The sequence below is a fragment of the Neoarius graeffei genome, chromosome 2 (genome assembly GCF_027579695.1).
Source record: "Neoarius graeffei isolate fNeoGra1 chromosome 2, fNeoGra1.pri, whole genome shotgun sequence".
NCBI lineage: Eukaryota > Metazoa > Chordata > Actinopteri > Siluriformes > Ariidae > Neoarius > Neoarius graeffei.
The window spans coordinates 49,133,245-49,159,979 of record NC_083570.1 but is presented as its reverse complement, the minus strand read 5'-3'; the positions used below and the strand labels follow the sequence as shown (position 1 = coordinate 49,159,979).

Below are 26,735 nucleotides of genomic sequence, written 5' to 3'. Positions count from 1 at the left end.
GTAGTCAGCTGGGATAGGCTCCAGCTTGCCTGCGACCCTGTAGGACAGGATAAAGCGGCTACAGCTAATGAGATGATGAATGAATGAACCAATCCAAGAGTATGGTCTAGGGAGGAAACTCTTGTTTAGGTTTTTAAGGACGGCTGGACTGGAAAAAACGGCTTTAAAATGGATGGGCCCTGAAAGGGAACAAAACCTGAAGGTGGCAGTAATACAGCAGTTTGGATGCCAGCTGCCATAAAATGGTGAAGAAGAAGAAGAAGAAGAGGAAGTAGTTGGAATAAATTCCACACTGCAGTGTTATTGTAGTGTTGCTTTTCAGTATGACAGCTGAACATGTTTTCAACTGGACTGTTGTTGTGCTCACTTGCCAGCACAAAGACAGTGTTTATGCTTTCCAGAGAGGTAAGAATGAAGGGCACTTATTCTTTCAAGACCCTGTGGTCACTTTAAGGTGCAGCCTAAAGCTAGCCGCACACTACGCCGATTTTCAGCGTACTGAGAGCTGAACTGAAGTCGCGAGTCAGGCGTAAAGACTAGTTTTCGATGGTACCGACTCATCTCACAGCCGATTCGGGAGCCAGACTGATCGGCGAGAGTCGCTAGCAATAGCCAATCATATCTTTCGCATATAACACGTGACATCATTAAACACAATTTCTAGCGTGAGAAATACGTGTTGGTAGCACCTAATGCAGGTATATACTGTAATTCCATAGACTGAAGCTTTATCCATAGACACAGTGGGCTGGAAAGCCACTCTGCTCAAGTTGTGTGGCTGAATTCCAAATCGCTTTAACTCCCCTATATAAGTGCACTATTTAAGGTTGGAAATAATAGCTCATGCAGCCTAGATAGTGCGCTACATATCAGAGGTGGGACAAAGTCACTAATGTGCAAGTCACAAGTCTCAAGTCCTACCACTCAAGTCCGAGTCAAGTCACAAGTCAAGGCACTTTTGACCAAGTCAAGTCCAAGTCCTGCCCAAGCCAAGTCGAGTCCAAGTCTCATTTTTTTCCAAGTCCCTAACAAGTCACCATTTATTCTACAGGCAATCAACACATTTTTGATCACAAATGTACACTGTAAAAAAGAATAGTTGAGAATACTTGAAATTTCAAGGCAACAGTCTGCATTAATAATTTTATGTTTTGCCAACGATGTGCCCATGATAATCCAAACTTATGATAACACTGTTATCTTTATTAAGAATTCTTAATTAAGTCAATTTTCAATTCCTCATTCTGCCAACATAGATTTCTCTTTTTGCTGAACAGTGGCATTCACAGTAGTACAAAAAGGCAATTGAGGTTATCACAATTTTTGGGGGGGGCTTTTTTTTTACCTTTATTTGGATAGGACAGTGTAGAGAGAGGAAATGAACAGGAGAGAGAGAGATCAGGAAATGACCTCAGGTCAGAATCAAACCTAGGCCCCCGGATTTATGGTATGGCGCCTTATCCACCTGAGCCACGACAACATGAACTTCAACTGGAGAGAGAACCACATTGCCCAGCCCTTGCATTTGGGAGAGGAAACCCCGTGTCTTGGTCATTCAGAGCATGCGCTGAATAAACACCTGTGACAATTATGTATTTTCAATTCAGATTATTCACTATTGCATATTTACACATCATTGAGGTGCACCCTATCAGTTTGATGTGGATTTTTCTTGATGTGGATAATTCTAAAAAATAGAATTACGCTTTGTTCAAGTAATTCCATATTCACAATTGAATGGACAAGAAAATATGAATAATTATTAACGAACAGAAAAATCCACATCAAACTGATAGGGTGCACCTCAATGATGTGTAAATATGCAATAGTGAATAATCTGAATTGAAAATACATAATTGCCACAGGTGTTTATTCAGCGCATGCTCTGAATGACCAAGACACGTGGTTTCCTCTCCCAAATGCAAGGGCTGGGCAATGTGGTTCTCTCTCCGGTTGAAGTTCATGTTGTCGTGGATAAGGTGCCATACCATAAATCTGGGGACCCGGGTTCACCGCTCGAAACTAACGGTGTCCCGACGTCCCGGGGACCATAAAAAATGTCATCGGGACACAAAATTATCATATCTGGGACAATCCCGGGACAATGGAAAAAAATAGATCTAGAAAAAAAGTTCTACATTAAAGGTGCAGTACGAGATTTTGGAATAACGGTTCCCGCAAGCCATATTTTGAAAAGAAATACTCCCACCCCCCGCGTCTCCACCCCTCCTCCCCCTCATAAAGCCTGAGAAAGTCCGGCTTTATAATGGGTGTCTATTGCGTTACACACTAGTGGAGCTCGTTAAGTTAGTGTAGAGAGCTTGGAAAAATAGCTCAAACTTTCTCATTTAAACTGTGTTTTCAGCCCCAATTTTCACTCCACACACACAATTTTCTCAAAAGTAGTCGCCACACTTGTCCTGATTCACACAATGTGTCTACCTACACGATAGGACTTGCAGTTTTTGAATGAGAAGCCTGAAAGTAACGAGAGCACAGCCGCGCTCTCCCATAGGCTCCCATTATAAACGTGGCAGAAAAGTCACTCGTTTTTAACTCGCTCTAGTGACCTCATTTTTTACACTACAGACAAAAAAAAAATTACATCCATGTGTTCAGGAGAGCCTTGTGGCGCTCACTGTGAAAGAATTTTGTGAATATCTCCTTCCGTTTTCGTGTAAATCCCCGTTGTTTGGAAGGAGCGCGCTGAGAGAATCCTGCGCTCTGTGTGACACTCTGCTCGCTCTCACACACACACAAGGGCCGGGCTAGTCGCGGGCTTCAGTCTGATTGACGTGTCAGTATCCAATCATTTTGAGGTGGTACCTCGATATGATTGGATGGCGTTTTTCCTTTATTTTACACTGTAGACTGGATTAAAATATTTCGTTTTTTGGGTCAAACCTTCTATTGTACTGCTTGCAACATGGGTGTGCATTTCATCCATTGATGGTATGGCTGATGGCTTTCAAAACATCTCTGAATGGGGCAACAGGTATATTACATAAAAATGGATAACGGTAATGGTGAAAATGATAAGTTGGCCTTGTATATGCCAACAGATATTCAAGGTATAAGTAGATGAAACGAACATAAAAGGGGTCTTATTTTCAGCTAAAGTGTACTGCAGATGTAGGGAGTTGAAACATTTTCTGAATGAGCTAGTTGGCCCCTTTTAAATAAACGGGTATCTATTCATACAGTGAGATCGCCAAAGTTTAATAAACTGAAAATGCAATAACTGTAATTTTGAAGTAGATGATGTATTGGACATGTGTCACTTGTGTTTTGTGACTTATTGTAAAAATGTTATAAAGGGTTCAAAATCGTATAGTTACAAATATAATAGTAACTTCATATGATAATATTAACCACTGGTTATTTCAGAGAGGAAAAAAATGGGGACACTATTGCTTCCATTCGGGACAATACAACACAGAATTCGGGACCACTGGGGGACACAAAGAAAAAAAGTTAATTTCGAGCCCTGCCTGGGTTCGAGTCCGACCTGAGGTAATTTCCCGATCCTTCCCCGTCTCTCTCTCCCGCTCATTTCCTGTCTCTACACTGTCCTATCCAAATAAAGGTAAAAAAAGCCCAAAAAAAATATCTAAAAAAAAATTGTGATAACCTCAATTGCCTTTTTGTACTACTGTGAATGCCACTGTTCAGCAAAAAGAGAAATCTATGTTGGCAGAATGAGGAATTGAAAATTGACTTAATTAAGAATTCTTAATAAAGATAACAGTGTTATCATAGTTTGGATTATCATGGGCATACATCGTTGGCAAAACATAAAATTCTTAATGCAGACGGTTGCCTTGAAATTTCAAGTATTCTCGACTATTCTTTTTTTACAGTGTATTACCTCTCCACACTGCAGTGTATATCCTCCTTTGCCAGTCACCTTGGATAAAAATGTCTGCTAAATGTAATGTAATGTCAATGATTCATAGAGTCAGCACAAGTAACTACAGTACACCCATTCTTTTCCGTTTTAAAATGTTTTAGAGCTTGTGCCCCAAGACAATCAAAGAATCTCAGAGGAGACAATGATTAGTTAGTTAACGTTAATAAAGCATCCTAAATTTTCAGTGAGTTTAGTTTGAGTGAGTCAGTGTACATCTGAGGCTAAGGGTGTGAGAATGAGTGAAAGTATGACCATTTCCTTAAATTTTTTATTGGAAAATTAGTGAGAAATTAAAACAAAATTCTAAACAAAACTAGTACTGGTACTGTGTAACAAAAATCATTTTCTTTTCATTTCATGTCATTTTTCACATAAAAATGCTTTTCATGTGCATTTTAAGACATGAAACTCAAAGTCCAAGCTAACAGATGATCTGTGTACTTTTTAGAATCAAAGAATGGTTTTCCTTCTGAAGTTAGGCACTGTGGGCGGCACGGTGGTGTAGTGGTTAGCGCTGTCGCCTCACAGCAAGAAGGTCCTGGGTTCGAGCCCCGGGGCCGGCGAGGGCCTTTCTGTGCGGAGTTTGCATGTTCTCCCCGTGTCCGCGTGGGTTTCCTCCGGGTGCTCCGGTTTCCCCCACAATCCAAAGACATGCAGGTTAGGTTAACTGGTGACTCTAAATTGACCGTAGGTGTGAATGTGAGTGTGAATGGTTGTCTGTGTCTATGTGTCAGCCCTGTGATGACCTGGCGACTTGTCCAGGGTGTACCCCGCCTTTCGCCCGTAGTCAGCTGGGATAGGCTCCAGCTTGCCTGCGACCCTGTAGAAGGATAGAGCGGCTAGAGATAATGAGATGAGAATGAGATGAGTTAGGCACTGTCCCAACATACAACATGACATGCCTTTAACACAATACAACGTGACTCGAGTACGTTTGTGTGTGTGAGAGAGACCAACTAACTGACAAAATTCCAGAAATATCTGTTCTCCACTACTGAGAGAGGGATGTTGCATCCAATGACCAAATCTGTTAGTATTGAATTTGTGATGGCTTTTTGTTGTGGGTGGGTAGCATTGTACTGTCTATCTTTTGCAGTAAGGAATCCAGAAATGGACGGCTGCTCTGTCTCACTTGGGATGATCTTGTTCTTCAGATATTCTGCAAATCTAAACAAGAAAAAAAAATGTAAAATTAGTAGGCCTACTTGTTTTCTGTTTTTAATCATGTAGACATTAACATGTTTTTATCATTTTCAATATCAAAGTCTGAGTTCATTTAATCTGAACATATTTGTTTATACACAGTATAATGTTTAATACAAGCCAGCCAGGATGTTCCCTTAAGCAGTTTAGCTAGACCACAATGCATTCACTAAACACTCGCTAAAATACCGGTAGCCTCAGTAAACACAGAACGTTGTGACGATGTAGCCAGAATCAGAGTCCTCTAGGGCTGTGGCCAGAATGTGAGAATGAAGCCCTGGTAACATTCTAGAGAGCCGTATAATAAAGTAGAATAAACAGTTGTTGTGAATTTCAGAATGTTCAGCGGAATCCTCCAGATCCAAGTTGCGTGCTTTTGGCGAATTTGGTTTCTCGCCAGAGACTAATAAATGCACTGGTAAAGCCACGCTATGTAGAGGCATTGTGTGCCCTGTCGTTTGGGTAAGACTGTGGGATAATGCTTCGCGTCAGAGTAGGCTACACTCCAATTTGGCGGGATGTACTGCGCTATAAAACGTCAGCTGAGCTTACATTTTACATAGCCCAAATGGCCCATTATTCACATTGCCTGCATGACACCAGAGAGAGGAAGAGAATAGAATTGAATGTCTCTGATGACACGTAATCCCAGCACTAATAACACACATCGCACAGCGTCCACGACTTGGTGCAGTACGTAGCAAACAGTTAAACGCCTGGTTTAACTTGCATTGCTAGTCATCTCGTCTCAGTGGTTTAAATGCCTTTCATGACAAGCACTGACTTTCCCATTGCAAAGAGCGAACTTCTGTTTTACATACTTAGTTTGCAGCCTGGGTAACTGTTTATTTGATTCACGTTTTATCCTTTGCTGTCCGGTTCTTATCATAAGTCTGTGTCGTTCTGACCAGAGCCTTTATAACAATCTTGTAAACGTTCTCTGCTCTGACCAAATCACCACCTTCTGGCTATGCCTTCCCAATGTGTGTTAACTGGTAGCCTAGCCCACATAATCTAACACTAGACTGAACACAAAAGCAATCCAATAAAAAAAAATCTACTTCACTATTTTATATTCAGCAAAGCAAAACAAATCCTTGACAGCGTTAATATATTAACACATTCCACTTCTAGCCACCAACTAGCCTGTACAGATTCTTGCTAGCTGTAGCCTAGCTTTGTTACTTACTTTTCCTTATGCAGCCTCAGGTGACGAGCGAAGTTTGATGTGGTTGACTGGCTGTCCGAAATTGTGGCTCCACATGTTCTGCACGTAGCAATGCGTTTGCCATCTGTATTGGAGTATTCTTTAAATCCAAAGGAAATTACACGGGGAATCATGTTTTTATCCGTCCGTTCATCATTCAGCGTCCTCGTTGCCCATCACCGTTTGGTTTTTCATTTGAACCAGTTGAAGTGCTTGAGTGACACCTAGTGCTAGTGGATTGAGCTGCTGTAGCCTAGGACAAGGAGCTACACCGCATTCAAATAATAACGAGTGTACTTGGATTCAAAATCGGGGGGGGGGAAGAATATTTATACCTGATACGCCAAGTCACTGCAAGCTAAAACTGTCAAGTCCAAGTCAAGTCTCGAGTCAACAGCGTGCAAGTCCGAGTCGAGTTGCAAATCATTCCTCATCTAGGGATTTCAAGTCTCAAGTCATCAAAATGGTGACTCGAGTCTGACTCGAGTCCAAGTCACATGACTCGAGTCCACATGTCTGCTACATATTCCATGTTGTGTCATTTGTAAAGGCCAATTTATGCTGACAACGCAGTCCTCGCAGATAGCGTCGCAGACAGTCACTACGTTTACATGCACATAGAGAGAATCGAATTTCTGCCGTTGCTCGACTGAAATCGAAGTTCAAAATGCCATGTATACACCTTAATTCAGCTGAAATTGAACCGAACTTGATTTCTCGGAATCGAGCTACACGACCTAGTTTATGCAATTTCTGCCGAGCTACTTTGTGCATGTATACCCTATCGAGCTAGTTGTCGAGCTGCTTCCGGAAGTGACGAGTGACGAGACCACAAGCGGGAAACACAACAGCCTCGGTCGGCATGACAACAGTAGTAGCGAGCAGCAGAAGAGGTCAGGAGGAACAAACGAAGAAGAGAAAATGGCGATGTAGAGCTCTCTGAAGTGTGGGTGGAGCACAGAGGACGGCAGGACAAAGCTTCTGGTACTAATAGGCTTTTTATTGTCAGACTTTTCAGTTTAACAGCCTACTTTTATTCTTGAGAGAAAAAAACACACGCGCGCGCGCTGTGTTCTAGTCCCGGGATGAGCTGTCCCCTCTGCTCTCCCTCTGCCTCCTTAAATAGGGCGCGGTTACTGGGAAGACACACAAACACAGGTTTATTACCGGCAGGTGTAGTTATTCTGCCACTCACCTTCCCTGGCTCCGCCCTCCTGTCACAGACCGGCGCTTGACCACGCCCCCACTGCCACAGGCAAGCAGAAACGTGCACTTCTGGAGCAATGAGGAGACAGAGTTCATGCTCATTCAGCTTAAGGAGTTGAATATATTAAAATTCATGGACGGGAGAAAAACGCGCAATGGAGAACACGGAACTGATAACTTTGTTTACACTCTTGAATAGCTCTTCTTCATGACGACAACCAGAAGTGTACCAACACGATGGGGCGTGTTGCGCCACCTGTGGCTCGGGTGCACAATGCACCTCACACAATAGCCCGATTTCAGTTGTGTGCATGTACGATTGGATTTCTTTGGCACCCTGCTGGGACCTTCAGCTCGATTACCGACAGCAGCTCGATTTGGATGTGCATGTAAACGTAGTCAGTGTCTGCGTAGCTCCCCCACCTTCGCAGATGCTCTGCGCGCACCTCCCAAAATTTTTTTTTTCTTTTATTTCCAAAAACATTCAAAATACAAACAAATAGAGCATCATATATATACAGATCCAAAAAACATCAAAGAAGTAAAACACACACATAGCAATAAAGTAAAAAATATGAACAAGAAAGGGGCTACTTAACTATCTTTACATATGTTAATCGAGTAAATCAAAGTCATCCAAAAAGGATATGAAATAACCAACATCCTTATTTTCAACTAACTTTAAAGATTTGGCAAAAAGCTTGAGGTCATTCTTCCAGTGTGTAACATAAGGTTTAGTTTTAAAAAAACGACATTTGTAAATAAAGTGCTTACCTAAAAGTAGTAAATTATTAATACCATATTCAATTTTGTTATTATTTAAAAACCTCCCAAAAATTGTGACCACCGCAGAAGCCTCGCAGACAAGAGGGCTCTGATTGGTCCACTCTACATCCGCTGTACACGCACTTCCGCTTCCCTACTTTCCCGGTTTGGTTTGGTTTCACGACCGCCGTTTTTAAAAACACGAGCAAAGATGGAGCAGCACGAAGAGCGGTTGATCGAGGAAGTGAGGAAGTACATACATCTATACGACTCCAGTTCTAGTCATTATAAGTAACCGGAGGATAAACACTCCACTAACCACACCCACCAACTACTCCTAGCGACTTCGCGCCCCCTTGCGTTGTGGTGGTGAATAACATCGCGCACGTCTATTCCCCCGCTCAACAATAAATTACAACTGTCTGCGAAAAGCTATCTGCGAAAGCCTTGTCGCAAGAGCATGCAGCGGCCTTAATTCAGCCTGTAGCATCTTCAAGTGTTGGATTTAACAGTAACTATATCCAATAGCCAATCACAAAGCTATTAAGTTGTCACGTGATATTTAGCGGAATGTTTATGATGCTTAGTTCGCATAATCTCGTTTGGTGTCGCTTCAAGGCCTCTGCATGCTCTTGCGACAAGGCTTTCGCAGATAGCTTTTCGCAGACAGTTGTAATTTATCGTTGAGCGGGGAGTAATAGGCGTGTGCGATGTTATTCACCGGCACAACGCAAGGGGGCGCAAAGTCGCTAGGAGTAGTTGGTGGGTGTGGTTAGTGGAGTGTTTATCCTCCGGTTACTTATAATGACTATAACTTTTTTTTTTTATAATGACTAGAACTGGAGTCGTATAGATGTACGTACTTCCTCAATCAACCGCTCTTCGTGCTGCTCCATCTTCGCTCGTGTTTTTAAAAATGCCGGTCGTGAAAACAAAACAAACCGGGAAAGTAGGGAAGCGGAAGTGCGTGTACAGCGGATGTAGAGTGGACCAATCAGAGCCCTCTTGTCTGCGACGCTGTCTGCGAGGCTTCTGCGGTGGTCACAATTTTTGGGAGGTGCGCGCAGAGCGTCTGCGAAGGTGGGGGGGCTACACAGACGCTATCTGCGACACCGTCTGCGAGGACTGGGTTGTCAGCATAAATTGGCCTTCAATCGCGACTGCACTCGTCAACAGTCGGGGATATGTGCGTGCCCTGTCGGGAGTCGGCTCTGAAATGGGTCGGTTTGGTACCGCGTGGATCGGCGTAGTGTGCGGCTAGCTTAAAAGTCAACATTAATACCAGCAGCTCTGTCAGTCCCCCCAAGATTAACCAGGCCTTTTTCGTGATTGTTGCAGGCTAAAATGTCTGATGTTGCGGGGTTTTTTCCAAAAAATTGCGATGAAAGTTGCAGTGTTTTTTAGGTTTTTGTTGCGATTACATTGCGGGAGGAAGTGCAAGTTGCGAGAAATTGTTGCGATTTTCTCTTTTTGTGATTAAAATTGAGTGATATGTTAAATATTAAGTTATTACTGAAAAACTATTGATTAAAAAAAAACAAAGACACTGAGAAATGGTCCTATAAACAACTTTACCAGGACTACAAAAATGCAGAAAAATAGGCTTTACTTATCCAAATGCACCTGTTGGTTCAAAAGTTAAAGTGCAGAGAACCTCACAGCACAACATGAAGTGACCTTAAAATATAATATAAATGCCTCAGCTTTCATGTAAGAAAAAAAAACTATTAATACTAGTACTGTGTGCAGGCAGTCTCTCCTGAAGACTAAATTAAACAATAATTATAAACTAGTAAAATAAATGGCTCAGGCTTCATAGAAGAAAAAACAACAATTTGAACAGAATCTCACAGTATGATGCTGAAGCTGCCTAAACAATGGAAAATAAAATACCATTTTGGCAAAAATGTTGGCATCCATTAATTTCTTGTATTAAGTAAAAATGTAAAGTGCGCACAGTGCTTCACTGTAAACATCACACACTTTCAGTAACAGAATTTAATTATAAACACTGACTCGCACACAGTGTTGCCAGATACTGCTGACGTTTTCCAGCCCAAAATATGTTCAAAACCCGCTAAAAAGCGCTTTAAACCGCACAATCTGGCAACACTGCGCACATGCTGCTTCTCTTGAACGTATACACGGAAGTAAGGCGGAAGGTAGTTTGTCGACGTCACCTCAAGACGACGCCAACGATTGGTCAAATTTGCGGGAAAGTTGCGGTGATTGGATATAATTGCAACACCGCCCTGAATTCACGGGGATTGGTTGAATTGCGAAATCCTGGAGGGTCTCCGCATTGAGCTGGTGGCCCCGTTGCTGGGATACGTCAGAGTGTCCGCCATATTGGATGTGGCAAATCTTCCCCGTAAACCAATGCAAGTAAATGGACTGAACTTCATAAAGCCCCTTTCTACAATAATATTTAACTCGATGCCTTTTATTCACCCATTAAGACACACACGTATATATTTGGGAAACAAACAGGCATCAAAACAACATGTATAACTTTTAACGTGATGGTTATAAATATTGTGCGAAATACCCTGTACACTGCAAACTAGCGACAGATACGCGATAGATAGCTCAGGTAAGCTAATCAGTCAGCATACCGTAGCAAGCTACCAAAACCTGAGGCCACAATAACCAACCGACAAGACTGAATATGATAAATGGTGGAAATAGTGGAAAAACTGGAAATAGTGAATGAAAATAAAAATGTACTGCTTTATTTATTGAGTCACCACACAGACCTACTCTCGTTGAATAAAGTGAGCTGAATGACCGCCAAACTGAGTTCGGCCAGGTTCTAATGTCATACCAAAACAAAATACATCACTGATTCCTTCACATTCAGAAAGGTTAAAAACATTCATCATACGTTCAAAAACGTTCATCATAGTGTGGCACTGTATTATCTAATTCTCACTGCTTATAACTATACACCTACCCAGTGGAGATGAGCTGGGAGACTGAAGGAACAGCTCCCTCTCTGATCCTGACTGTCTGACCTGTTCTGTCAAAATCCTTCATATTAGCCACAAAGTCAGAAAAATCTGTTCGTAAAATTACATTATAATGACCAAATACAATGAAAAGTATTTTTCCAGTCTCACCTGTGAAAGGTAATCCCATGTGATCTCGTTTGGACGGTAAACCTGTTGGTACAGTTAAACGCAGCACATGAATGAGGCATCTTTATTCTCGGCTACTGTCTAGACGCTATACCAGAGACGGTTGAAGAATCTCCACTTTGCCACATCCAATATGGCGGCGAGGATGACGTATGATTCTACGCAGAAAGTGGCGTCTATGTTTATATGTCTATGATCTGCTCTGTGTTTCTACAGCACAGCTCTCTCCAGCGGGAGAAGATTTTACTGCTCAGCTTTGTACCTTTTGACATTAGATATAGACAGCAAAAAGTCTGTTATTCAGCAGCCCGTAAATTCACCTGTCTGTCTTCGGCCTCTTCCTCTTTACTCAATAAGGGTGTGTCCCAAATGTCCCCCTTCTCCCTGTTGAAGTGTATGAAGTTTATACCCTATGTAGTGCACTTCTCTCTTCAGCTCTGATTTGAAAACTCTTATCGAAGTTGATTTATAGTTCCAATCAGATCAGACTGTACCTCCAATTGTTGCCACCATTAATATAACCGTGAAAGAGAAACTTCTTATTGTTAAAGCCTCGTAAAGTGGTTCACCATGTAGCTGATGCTGTAGTTAGAGCCTGACTGATCTAGGATTTTTAAGATTGATACCAATTTTGATATTTGAATTTTAAAAAAAAAATCCGATAACGATATATTGACCGAAATCTTTTTTTCAGAAACACATAACATTTGTGATGTTATTTAAGAGTCCTCACCAGTATAGTGTGACGTTTAAAAATAAATTTGTCATAAACAGTACTTTGAACAAAAGTACAACAAAATATATTATAGAGCGGCGGCTACAATTATCGACACCTTAACAATCTTTTGGCCGTTGCAAAAGTAGAAAAAACTTTCAATACGTAACTTGTGCCTGAATAGTTACTCAAACTTCCACTGGGGGGGAAACGAGTTGATTCCTGATTACTTTGAGCAGGGCTTTTCAAAGTGTGGGGCACGCCTCCCCTAGGGGGCGCCAGAGTTCTTCAACGTGAGGAAAAATAAACGAGAATAAGTTACTATTGCGGACATTTAGTGAACTTCAGCTAGCCTTTGCCAGAGACAAAATGGATCGATTTTTAGTACCTAAAGCTACAGTGAGTGAGGAGACAGAGTCTGGGCCAAGCAAAAAAAGAAGGAAGTATGACCACGATTATTTAAAGTTTGGATTTTCATGGACTGGATCTGAAGATGCTCCACTGCCAGTGTGTTGTCTGCCAAGAGGTGCTAGCTAACGATGCTATGAGATGTTTAAAATGTGTAAAACAAGATGTTTTAAAAAGCACAGACGTTTAAAATGTGTAAAAAAAAAAAAAGAGGTTTTAAAAAAGCACAGATGTTTAAAATGTGTAAAAAAGAGGTTTTAAAAAGCACAGATGTTTAAAATGTGTAAAAAAAAAAGGTTTTTAAAAAAGCACAGATGTTTAAAATGTGTAAAAAAAAAAAGGTTTTTAAAAAAGCACAGATGTTTAAAATGTGTAAAAAAAAAAGGTTTTTAAAAAAGCACAGATGTTTAAAATGTGTAAAAAAAAAAGGTTTTTAAAAAAGCACAGATGTTTAAAATGTGTAAAAAGAGGTTTTAAAAAAGCACAGATGTTTAAAATGTGTAAAAAAAAGAGGTTTTAAAAAGCACAGATGTTTAAAATGTGTAAAAAAAAGTGCTTTTAAAAAGCACAGATGTTTAAAATGTGTAAAAAAGGTTTTAAAAAAGCACAGATGTTTAAAATGTATAAAAAAGAGGTTTTAAAAAAGCACAGATGTTTAAAATGTGTAAAAAAGAGGTTTTAAAAAGCACAGATGTTTAAAATGTGTAAAAAAGGTTTTAAAAAGCACAGATGTTTAAAATGTGTAAAAAAGGTTTTAAAAAAGCACAGATGTTTAAAATGTGTAAAAAAAAGAGGTTTTAAAAAAGCACAGATGTTTAAAATGTGTAAAAAAGGTTTTAAAAAGCACAGATGTTTAAAATGTGTAAAAAAAGGTTTCAAAAAAGCACAGATGTTTAAAATGTGTAAAAAAAAAGGTTTTAAAAAAGCACAGATGTTTAAAATGATGTGTAAAAAAGAGGTTTTAAAAAAGCACAGATGTTTAAAATGTGTAAAAAAGTGCTTTTAAAAAAGCACAGATGTTTAAAATGTGTAAAAAAGAGGTTTTAATAAAGCCCATGTTTTAAATGTGTAAAAAATATTTCAAAAAGCACAGATGTTTAAAATGTGTAAAAAAAAGAGGTTTTAAAAAAGCACAGATGTTTAAAATGTGTAAAAAAGAGGTTTTAATAAAGCTCATGTTTTAAATGTGTAAAAAAGATTTCAAAAACCACAGATGTTTAAAATGTGTAAAAAAAAAGAGGTTTTAAAAAAGCACATGTTTAAAATGTGTAAAAAGAGGTTTTAATAAAAAGCACAGATGTTTAAAATGTGTAAAAAAGAGGTTTTAAAAAAGCACAGATGTTTAAAATGTGTAAAAAAGAGGTTTTAAAAAGCACAGATGTTTAAAATGTGTAAAAAAAAAAGAGGTTTTAAAAAGCACAGATGTTTAAAATGTGTAAAGATATTTTAATAAAGCTCATATGTTTTAAATGTGTAAAAAAGATTGTTCAAAAAGCACAGATGTTTAAAATGTGTAAAAGAAAAAAACAAATGTGTATAACAACCATTTTTTTTTAAATACGAATGGAACATTAAGTATAGTAACAACAAAAATTGTGTGGGGGGCGCTGTTCTTTATTTGCTCTCTGAGGGGGGGGGCTCACTCTCCCACACTTTGAAAACCCCTGACTCAGGTGGGGTTTACATTAGACCGTATCAGCGGATCATCAGATTAACGTTTTTAAAACGATTAGCGTGCACACAGCAACGCCAATACACGATTCGCATGCACACAGCAACGCCAATACACGGATACGCTCGGCTCCGCAGGCATCCTGCGCTCCAAATCACTCTGCCCTGAACAGCGAGTGCCCTCTGGAGGGTGCGCACTCCGGCCCCGCGCAGCTCACAGAGCACACGAGTGGAGCGCACGAGCAGTGATTCGGGACTGAGCCGCTGTGTGTGTGATCCCAGTGCATATCGGGCATGCGCGTCACTTACCGCTTGCAAGTGGAAGGATGGCAAGCCTAAAGACAATCATAACTACACAATGGGCAGTATTTGCATCAGTATTTGCAGTATTTTCATACTTTTATACTCTTTAATGAAAGGTGATACAAGGCGGAAGTCCGCGCCGTTTTTCAGCAGTCGCGTCACATGACCAACACCAGCGAATCAGGAAGGTGGATGTCACAGTGACGTTGTCCAATGACGACGCCAGCTAGAGCTCAGCACAGCGTATCCACGTATCTCAATGTTTACACAGCACCGGATCAGACACGATCTGGATTGAATACGTGGACCCTGGCGGATTCCCGTTTCCCGGCGTTTCCAGGCGTTTTAATGTAAACGGACAGTGCATCCGCGAAGAAAACGAGACAGATACGGTCTAATGTAAACTTGGCCTTAGAGTATCGGATCACGTGACGCCGTTCCACAATTATCAACACCTTTGTCCACAGTTATTGACACCACTGTTTCACAATTATCAACATCCAGATGATTGATTGATTTAAAAAAAAAAATTGGTATGTTGCATTAAGTTAACAAAGCAGTTTTTATTTAAAATTTGTTTTACATAGCCTTTTAGTACAAAATATTGATATATTTATATAAAAGATGTCAGTGCTTATATAAATGAGGGAGTAATTCTAATGTTTGTAAGCAAATGAACTGATAATGTCAAATCTTTTTGTTCTACTTTCTAAGTGTTTTCGTAGATCACATTTTGTTAATCATTATTTGTTGTTTGTATTAATTTCTAGTTTTGTAGTTTATCAATAAATGTCAACAGGCAATTGACCTCGTAACTGCCTGAAAATTCAGGTCAAAGGTTGCATGTCATTCCTCGAACCAAAATATAAAATGTCTACTGATATTGTAATATATGTGCTGGATATTCACTGTGCAACAAACTGAAAAGAAATTCTGAATGGAATAGAAAAATCTGAATATTTCAAGCATGTAATTTATGTATTTTTTTAATATGCTCAGAATTTAATTCTGGTCTAATTCTATTTATTACAATCGAATTCCAAATACTCTCGAAACATTCCATTCTGTTATGAATCAGGAAAAAAATTATAAATCGCAGCAATTTGGTATTTTTATTTTTTAAGTACTTCAACTATGTTACGCAAAGATTGATCCATAACAGTTGTAAATGTCCCTTAATTCCACAGGGTGTCAATAATGGTGGACACCGGTGAAAGTGGTCACTATTATCGACACCTCACGTGACTTCTCAGGCGCGCATTTAGATACAAAACAGCAAATGTCAAATGAAAGAGTAAGAAATAAAGTAGGTTTCGACAAGGAGATCATGAAATATCGGTGAATTTGATCAGTAAAAACATGCCCATGATCTTTCCACCATGCTGACCTGCGATGATGAAGTCTGGGTTTTCCTCAAATTGCTGATCATGCTGGAAAAAAAAAAATCCGTCTCCGGTAACGAGCTGCGTCATCAGATGACAAGATCAAAGGGTGAGGGGGATCTTTGGGTTGATTGATTAATTAACCAATAATAACTGTTGTAACTGAAACTCACCTTTTGTAAAATTGTTTTTTATTGGTAAATCTGAAAAGGTGTCGATAATTATGGACTGTTGATAATTGTAGCCGCCGCTCTAGTTTTGATTAATAAGCGCCAAAGGTATTAAAGAAGTTTTTAAAATTTATTTATTTTTTTGTCAAACCCATTATAAACTATAGCGTATTACTTCTATTAAAAACATTAAAGGAAAGTGTATCGAACTGTGTACTTTAAATATGCATTACCACTATCTGGTTCCTCTCAGGATTTCTTTCCTTTGCCACAGTAAATGAAGACGTTTCTGAGAAACATCATATGCTCCGGCAGTGCAAATATAAGGCACTATAATCAGCTTGGTTAGATTATTCCAGATGTAAGGAACTAATATTAGGATACGAAAGCTATGAATAAAGTTATCGTCATGAGAGGTTCATATAGAGGTGTTGTTTCAGAGTTGGAGATACGGCAGCAGCGTGGGATTCTGCCCCCCGGAGCGCTGCTGCTCACGGTCACTGACCCGAAGGAGCACATAGGCAGTGGAGGAGCTACTCTCAACGCACTGCTGGTGGCTGCGGAGCACCTGAGCGCCAGAGCTGGATATACAGTGAGTGATGGCTAATGAGCCTTGGGCTGGAACATATAAACCTTTGGAGAATTACCCCTAGAAATATTCAGTCTTGGAAGTCTGTTTAGGAAAAACTGGGGAGTATAGTGAGGAGTAGGGGTTAATCCTAGCAGTAAAAAATTAAGCAGAAAGTTAATGATTGATAACAGGCCCCATAATAATAATAATAATAATGAAGTCAGATGTATGGGTGGCACGGTGGTGTAGTGGTTAGCGCTGTCGCCTCACAGCAAGAAGGTCCGGGTTCGAGCCCCGTGGCCGGCGAGGGCCTTTCTGTGCGGAGTTTGCATGTTCTCCCCATGTCCGTGTGGGTTTCCTCCGGGTGCTCCGGTTTCCCCCACAGTCCAAAGACATGCAGGTTAGGTTAACTGGTGACTCTAAATTGACCGTAGGTGTGAATGTGAGTGTGAATGGTTGTCTGTGTCTATGTGTCAGCCCTGTGATGACCTGGCGACTTGTCCAGGGTGTACCCCGCCTTTCGCCCGTAGTCAGCTGGGATAGGCTCCAGCTTGCCTGCGACCCTGTAGAACAGGATAAAGCGGCTAGAGATAATGAGATGAGATGAATATCTTAAACTTAAATTATTGCATATAGCCCCTTTAATGACCGAATTGGCTTTGCTAAAAATACCCTGCAGCCACCACTTATTTTATAGTAAATAATTGGAATTAAATCTAATAAATTCTAAGTGCAGGCAGCGTTTTTAATATGTCAAAAACCATTTCTGTTTGAAGATATATTGCAAAGACTGGGAGAGGGAAAGCTGGATGATGGAGTGGATAATGTCTGTAAATCAGAAGTACACAAAGACTCCAGGAAAGGAAGGAAAAAAACAAACGTGTATTCGTTTTCCAGCCCCTGGAAAACGAACACACATTCTTAAACAACAAAAATTGAGCTGCTAGATTGTACACTGGATGACTGTATGTTGTCAACTCTGAACAGCATATTGTATTACAGGGTTGCTTTAAAAATGAACTGCAATTAGATGGTGCACTATGGCATAAGTGACAGGCTCTCGACTGCATTTTGTTTAAGGCTGTGTCATTATTAATGTCGCCTTGCCCCACTGAAACGTAGTCACAAGCTGCTGCTGGTATTTACACTATAAATATGATCAGTTCTGCCTTCAACACCTTTTTTGTGTTTGCTTGTGGCTGATGTTCTTTTGTCTTCAGGTGGTGACTGCAGATGTCCTGTATGATGCGCACATTCTCATTTTGCACACGGTGAGAACAGGAAATTCTACATATAGCCATGACTTTACATTTATAATGCAATCCCATCTCCCATAAACTTGGAAGTTTAATTGAATCTCAAAACAAAGTATTAAGAATTTTGACAAAACCATACTTCTGTAGTATTTTGTATACTACAGAACATACTAACTGCAAGCTCTAAATAAACCATGATATTTGAATAAACAGTTGTGTCAGAGTTCCCGCGGGTCCTTAAAAAGTCTTAAAGTGCTGATGACACGAACATGACTCTATGCAATTTCTTAAATAAACTATACAACATGGCAAACATGTTAGATTTCTGTTATAATTACGTGAAAAGAAGCTGTTGTTACACGAATATCCAACTTTTAATTGCACAGCGCAAGAAAACTGGGTCCGTGGCTCGCGGCCATGCTGTGACGTCAGCGGAAGAACACGCTGCGGTTCACTGGCTGTTCTACTCTGGTTCTACTCAATGGAAATGGTGCATGAAAACGCCGGTGAACTCTCTAGTGCTAGCTCTTCCTCTGAACAAAAGAACAACCAAATACTGGTACTTTAAGCAGTGATCATGATGGCATGATTTTATCTGATTTTAAATAAATGAGATTGATAATAATGTGAATGTTCACAACTAGTACATACAAACTCTGCAGCTTCTGATTCAGCAGCTGCATCATACTCCGCAAAAACATCAGCAAGAACCTACAATATAAATGGAAATGCAATACACTAAGCTCAAATGTCTTTTGGAAAGTATAATTTCTAAATTTTTTCTACATATTCTTGAAGTCGGTCATCGGGGTACTTGCTACCATTCCCTAACAACGCATGGCAAAGGGTAAAGTGTAATGTTGCTACGAGTACTTGCTAAAGCCTCCGGTGGAAGATCCTCGATGTGCTGATAAGACATACAGTTCTATATAACACACAAGTGTCACGATAATCACAAAACAGATGCAAATTGTTAAAATACCTAATTTTTAAGCAATCATGTATTGATCTCTTCCGAATAGAATCTATGATAGCCTACCCTCCTTACCCTTTGCCTCTCGTCACTAGGCGGCAGTTACATGAAAGCCGCAAGCTTTCACAAGCAAATACATGACTGATATCACGCCGACTTTGATTACATTTATGATTATCATGTAGAATCTATAGCTCTACGTACCTTTATCTTATGTCGTTTCACAACACATGTTCTGACAGGAGGACTGTCTTTGGATCCGGCATAGCTACTAGTAGACCCCTCCGGAATACTGGCAGTGTTGCCAGATTGGGAGGAATCCCGCCCAGTTGGGCGGTTTCAAGTGCATTTTGGTGGGTTTTGAACATATTTTGGGCTGGAAAACGTCAGCAGTATCTGTTGCCAGATACTGCTGACGTTTTCCAGCCCAAAATATGTTCAAAACCCACCAAAATGCACTTGAAACCGCTCAACTGGGCGGGAAACCTCCCAATCTGGCAACACTGTGTAGGCACTACTGATGGTAGTAACACACGTTTGTGCTGAACTGAACACCCAAGAGATTCTTTTAAGCTGGGAAGGGTGTCATAACAATCCAAATCGAAGTGTTCAGAGCACAGGACGGATGTTGGTGAGGGCTCCCACTTATCACGAGTGTGCCTGACTTGCTTCACCCACTTCGCATGCAGCTCGGGATCTCTGGGAAACTTGAATAAACTTACCCCATCCTTGTGGGTTTTGGAGCAAAAGCCGGCAACGCAACACGAAGGCATAATAACTTATATATATATATATATATGTGTGTGTGTGTGTATATATATATATATATATATAATGTGTGTGTGTATGTATGTATAATAATAATACTAATAATGACAAACTGAACACCTGCCGCATCAACAACAAACTGGTAAGTTAGGAGGGAGGTTCTTTCGCTGACGTCATATAGCTCCTCCTCCTCCTTCGTCTCCTGGGTGCTGCAGCCCCGTCAGATTTGCCCAAATAGCCGCGTTTTTTATCATAACTTGTAAAATAGGCGCCTTCGTGAATTAATATATGGATCATCGGGAATTACTTTTTATGTTATAGAACATCGCCAAAGATGTCAAAAACATGTCATCAGCACTTTAAGTCTTAAATACAACTTTCGGTTTTCAAGGCCTAAAAACGTCTTAAATTGTTTGGAATGACTGGAATTTTCGAAAGGGAGGTATTAAATTTAATATTGGACCGAACGAGTGAAATGTCTCCATCCGGTTTGGGGTATTTTTTTTTTTAACTGTAATTTTAAAAGTGACCAGCGCACCTTTTGGAGGCAGCATTGGTTCATACAATACTTTTGAAATATCAAACAAAAACGATAAATCAAAATTAAAAAAAAAATTTAAAAAAAGGTCAATTTTTTTTAGACTGGCAAACAAATTATTCGTGTAATCGTGCAAAATATCAGTCTATTACTCTTCAGAAACCTTTTATTTTTGTTCCGCGTCTTTTTCAGTTTTGTTTGACGCAATTTATTTGGGTTGCGATTCCAGCTTTCTCGTTTGCGCTCCCTGACTTTTTGCTTGCAGTTTTGGCACAAACTTCACGTGTGGGTGGGCTGTCCTGGAACGCATTCCCATTGGCTAACTTGTGTTTGACTGACAGCTACGCTCAGGCATTCCCCGGAGGCTGTTGCGGCCATTTCCTACTCGGATTTTGGCGGACTGTTTGACGAGTGACCGATCCATTGTTGTATGTGTTGCAGTAGTACACATTATGCAGGTGTGTTTAACGTTAGCAAGACAGCTATTATATTGGGTAGTGGAGCTAAGTCTAATATTTGACTTGCCATGAAACACCTGCATAATGTGTACTACTGCAACACGTACAACACATTTGTTCCGTACTTACACTTTGTTGAATTAATTCAATATCATAGTCGCCACTGAAGTCCACTCAATCCTTGTTTACCGTCAATGGATCGGTCACTCGTCAAACAGTCCGCCAGAATCCGAGTAGGAAATGGCCGCAACAGCCTCCGGGGGAATTGCTGAGCGTAGCTGTCAGTCAAACACAAGTTACCCAATGGGAATGCATTCCTGGACAGCCCGCCCACACGTGAAGTTTGTGCCAAAACTGCAAGCAAAAAGTCAGGGAGCGCAAACGAGAAAGCTGGAATCGCAACCAAAATAAATTACGCCAAACAAAACTGAGAAAGACGCGGAACAAAAATAAAAGGTTTCTGAAGAGTAACAGACTGATATTTTGCACGATTACACGAATAATTTGTTTGCCAGTCTAAAAAAATCGATTTTTTTTTTTAATTTTGATTTATCGTTTTTGTTTGATATTTTGTTTGATATTGAAATTTATATATATATATATATATATATATATATATATATATATATATATATTTTCCCCTTTTTACTAATTGATATGCTAATTTTCCCCACATGAGTGGCTAGGGGCCCCTTCCCCTTTTCTTGAAAAAAAAAACCTGATGAGTCTAGGTTTAACTTCCAGATCGGATGTCAGAACAAATGTAGTAAAGCAACCAGGATGTTTTTCTTGGGATCATCCCCTTGTTTGCATCTTTCTCTTTCCTGTTTGAAAGATGCATTTAACTATTAAGTGTATAGTGGTCAGAGTTCGTTTGGATACAGGGAAAGGTGTCAAATGTAAAAAAAAAAAAACCAGCATCGTGAAACAGCCGGGAAAGGGTTTATCCCTTGTAATTGTCAATATAACTAATGGGGTATTGGGTATAAATAATCTTCCCATAGATTAAAATCACTATATGGGTGTGCTTTTACTACCTTAAACATGAATAGGCAGTCAAAACAACAGTTGACCTACTTTCCGGACTTAGGATTTTTCAGAAAATATGCAAAAATAGTACCATATACAAATGCTTAGTTTATATTGAAGGAGTTGGATTATCAAAGTTTTTATTGGCTTAAAAGTTTGATAAAAGGTGTCTGTTGATAGGGTTAAAGGGCTGATGACACGTTTTTGACATCTTTGGCGATGTTTTATAACATAAAAAGTAATTCCCGATGATCCATATATTAATTCACGAAGGCGCCTATTTTACAAGTTATGATAAAAAACACGGCTATTTGGGCAAATTTGACAGGGCTGCAGCACCCAGGAGACGAAGGAGGAGGAGGAGCTATATGACATCAGCAAAAGAACCTACCTCCTAACTTACCAGTTTGTTGTTGATGCGACAGGTGTTCAGTTTATCATTATTAGTATTTTATTTATATATATATATATATATATATATATATATATATATATATATATATATATATATATATATAAAATATTTATTTATTATGCCGTCGCGTTGTGTTGCCGGCTTTTGCTCCAAAACCCACAAGGATGGGGTAAGTTTATTCAAGTTTCCCAGAGATCCCGAGCTGCATGCGAAGTGGGTGAGGCAAGTCAGGCGCGCTCGTGACAAGTGGGAGCCCTCACCAACATCCGTCCTGTGCTCTGAACACTTTGATTTGGATTGTTTTGACACCCTTCCCAGCTTAAAAGAATCTCTTGGGTGTTCAGTTCAGCACAAACGTGTGTTGCTACCATCAGCAGTGCCTACAGTATTCCAGAGGGGGTCTACTAGTAGCTATGCTGGATCCAGCAGTCGCCTGGGACAAGGCGACTCCTCCAAAGACAGTCCTCCTGTCAGAACATGTGTTGAGAAACAACATAAGATAAAGGTACGTAGAGCTATAGAGTGCTCCGACATGATGCTAAAAATAGTAACCATGCGGTCTGCGCGGCCATCTTGGAAGTGACTCGCTCCAGAGCGCTCATAGAGTACACATCATAGAGTACACATTCATGATAATCATAAATGTAATCATAAAGTCGGCATGATATCAGTCACGTATTTGCTTGTGAAAGCTTGCGGCTTTCATGTAACTGCCGCCTAGCGACGAGAGGCAAAGGGTAAAGAGGGTAGGCTATCATAGATTCTATTCGAAAGAGATCAATACATGATTGCTTAAAAATTAGGTATTTTAACAATTTGCATCTGTTTTGTGATTATCGTGACACTTGTGTGTTATATAGAACTGTATGTCTTATCAGCACATCGAGGATCTTCCACCGGAGGCTTTAGCAAGTACTCGTAGCAACACTACACTTTACCCTTTGCCATGCGTTGTTAGGGAACGGTAGCAAGTACCCCGATGACCGACTTCAAGAATATGTAGAAAAAATTTAGAAATTATACTTTCCAAAAGTCATTTGAGCTTAGTGTATTGCATTTCCATTTATATTGTAGGTTCTTGCTGATGTTTTTGCGGAGTATGACGCAGCTGCTGAATCAGAAGCTGCAGAGTTTGTATGTACTAGTTGTGAACATTCACATTATTATCAATCTCATTTATTTAAAATCAGATAAAATCATGCCATCATGATCACTGCTTAAAGTACCAGTATTTGGTTGTTCTTTTGTTCAGAGGAAGAGCTAGCACTAGAGAGTTCACCGGCGTTTTCATGCACCATTTCCATTGAGTAGAACCAGAGTAGAACAGCCAGTGAACCGCAGCGTGTTCTTCCGCTGACGTCACAGCATGGCCGCGAGCCACGGACCCAGTTTTCTTGCGCTGTGCAATTAAAAGTTGGATATTCGTGTAACAACAGCTTCTTTTCACGTAATTATAACAGAAATCTAACATGTTTGCCATGTTGTATAGTTTATTTAAGAAATTGCATAGAGTCATGTTCGTGTCATCAGCACTTTAAAGGTTCATTCAACTACACACAGTGGAGCTACCTGGCAGCCAAAATTCTCTCTAAATCTTTGGCTTTTAACAACGCAAACTTCGCGGCCATGTTTATTTTACAAACTGTCAGTCACTCGCTAGCGCAGAAGTTTTACATCTCTGACATGTCTCTCTTCCAGTTTCTCGATGTCCGTTGGTATGTTTTTCTCTTGTAAATATGAGTGAAGAATGTCTAATGAAGTTTTGGTAGCCTTTCGGGTGTTCAGCACGTCTTCGGTTTTAGTTTGTTTATTTATTTATTTAGTGCTTAATTATAGCATAGCTAATCCTAGCAGTAGCACTGGATCAGCCTCATCTTCTGTTTCCTGGCGGACAGAGAAATGATTGTGCGCGTGCACAGCAGAAACGTTTTGTCATTGGATCTTCACATGAGCTCCGACGTGTGACGACATGTGACGTCGTGTTGTCCTGACAACGTGCCATATTATAACTAGTGCTGTCAAGCGATTTAAAATATTTAATCGCGATTAATGTCGCGACTGTCATAGTTAACTCGCGATTAATCGCAATTTAATCGCACATTTTTGTCACATGAAAAACCATGTAATTCTCTTATCAGCATAAAAAAGTGAATGGGCTTGCTCACCGTTCGAACTACGGGGGTACTCGGGGGATCCGAGATCCCCTGAAACAGACATGAGATCCCTTGAAAACATGATTTGGGAAATGTTGGGGGGGGGTCTCTAAAATATTGGCAAAATGATGTTTATTGACACAGCAATCGTGCGTAACGGGAAGCATTTGCATACCCGAAGTGAGTGCGCGATGGAGAGCCGCGCTCTGAGACAAGCGCAAGCACCCCCTCCCCCCCAAGGGAAAAAAAGGGACCCCCCGAAAATATCGGCATAGTTCGAACACTGGTTGTACCAATGTTTTTTTTTTTTTTTTTATTGCAGAGCATAACACGTCTTCTCACAGCCACTGCAAAGTGGGGCTGGAGCCGCCAATGGGAAAACGAAACCTAAGCCGAGCACCATGGCTCTTCGGGGGAGGGCAGAGGACTCTGGCTGTGCGGGGCGTGGCATTACAGTCTAGCTGCTATCTTTTTTTCTAAGCAAAGTCTCTGTTCCAAGTTCCTGGCAGTTTCAAAAGCTTATGAAAAACCTACATCATGTCACAGAGCGTTAATCTTGCGCTAAAAAAATTATCGCCCTTAAAATTGAGTCAAGTTAACGCGTGAATAACGCGACATTTTTGACAGCACTAATTATAACAATATTGCATGCTCATTTTCCATTGGGGACAGTGGCGTAATACGTGTAGGATAAGCGATATGCTAACAATATTGCATGCCATCAATAAACCCACTAGAAGGGAATAGAATACGTTTTATTCCATGGAAAAAGTGGCCCGTATGTATAATAATTATATTTATTGCATGTGTGTGGCAGGGCAGAGATTTTCCATGGGATGGCTGCAGTAGGGCATTCTGTTGGATGCCTGTTGGTGCAGCTGAACAAAGCATTGAGGGACCAGTTTGCTGCTTAGATGTGTTACTGAACTGCCTTTCAACCAAGGTGAGTAAATCATGCACACGATGGATTTTGTGCCAGGAAATGTGTGTATTGCGTGATGTATCTCCCCTCAGAATGCATGGTGTCTGCCCACATTGGGCTGTCCTATTTGTTTATCTGGTAGGTTTTGTGTGCCAAAAATCAAATGTAAAAAATTAAAATGCAAACCCATACTTGCCATTTCTTTCCCATAGTCTGAGATTGTTCCTCTGTTAGCGTTTCAGTTTTAATTATGGCCACAGAAATCCATTATGATGATAAATGAAGTGTTTATTTTTCAGCACTAATCTTGCATGCTTACACGGAAAATAAAAATGCCCATGCTGACAAATGGGGATTTGGCGTTTCATTTTAAAAAAATTTAGTTTTGGTTACAATATATCTCCTAAATGTTTACGGGTACATACTGTATGTGCGTGTTAGTAATGTGTCTGTGGTTTTTTGGGTTTTTTTTCCCCCTCTCTCAGGTGTGTCCTGGCTCTCCACCAGGTGTTTGGGTGTGTAGTACTGACATGATAATGAGCATCTCTACAATGCCAAGTGAGATTACACATATTTGATTGGGGGTTAGATTGCCCAGGGTGCTCCTTTTTACACACATTTTGAGTCCAGTGGATAATGAGTAGTTAGCCGAACATTCTTTGCTCTCTTGCACATCAGTCCAGCTGTCCTCACTGACCAACTCCTAGAAGTGACAACGCAGAGTTAATTTAAATTTCCTATTGTTGTCGACTGATGTTTACATATTCATTATTTGAGTTACTATTTCTGTTATGTTATCAATATTAGGCATGTAACGATATATCGTGATACAAATTTATGACCATTCAAATTGATTAAATTAAAAATAATGCGAGTCATTATTTTTGGCTGCATAATCTGTTGGTTTTTCCCCTAGCTGTAATTGCATTGTTTAAACAACAGAGGGTGAAATAATGCACTATAGAGATCTTGCAGTCACGTGACTGGAAAGTACACAACCGCCATCTTGTCGGTCAAAAACACCGCTGAATACTGCTGCACTCGTGTACAGAATGGAACAATTTCAACCGATGGACTACATGGCTCATTTTTCTAATGAACAGATAACTAGATATATGTCTAAAATAAACGATCTACAGATTAGTGACCCTTATGGCTTACCGGACGGAGTTTTCACGACCGGATTTTGAACTGCCAGCGGAATACCCGGACGTGTATAATTACCTCATTAACTTTCCCTCGCTGTTCAGTGGTGAAGCACTGCGTGCCTATAAATCTCTGGACAGTTATCTTTACAGAAATTCAGGATTTGTCAGCGACTCAGATGTGGCATCTTGTAAACAAGAATCCTCATTGGATGGGTAAGTCACTTAAGTATTGAGTATAGCACTGACCAGCCGATTATAGAATAGAATAAGGTAATTCCAGCTGTAATTCCAAATCGTCCGTCTTGTTTACATGTATCTGGCGTTGGAGAGGTAGAGGCTTGGCAGTGGAGGTTTGAGTGGCTGTTTTCTGAGCTTAGTCAACAGGCCGGCTCTGCCTGCAGCCTCGCTTTTGCTTCCACTCCCGGCG

At 40.3% G+C, this 26,735-nt stretch overlaps 1 protein-coding gene across 2 annotated transcripts in view; it reads left to right on the top strand.

Annotated features, from left to right (window-relative positions):
• Positions 1-236: 236 nt before the first annotated feature.
• Positions 237-26,735, top strand: part of LOC132881651 (L-fucose kinase) — a 68,531-nt gene continuing 42,032 nt past the window's right edge. For both annotated transcript variants that reach the window (XM_060914365.1, XM_060914364.1), the window contains exons 1-5: positions 237-405; positions 16,518-16,669; positions 17,869-17,919; positions 25,056-25,181; positions 25,646-25,718. In XM_060914365.1, coding sequence (XP_060770348.1) covers positions 324-405; positions 16,518-16,669; positions 17,869-17,919; positions 25,056-25,181; positions 25,646-25,718 — 484 coding nt within the window. In that variant the 5' untranslated portion in view covers positions 237-323. The remainder of the gene's footprint in view (positions 406-16,517; positions 16,670-17,868; positions 17,920-25,055; positions 25,182-25,645; positions 25,719-26,735) is intronic.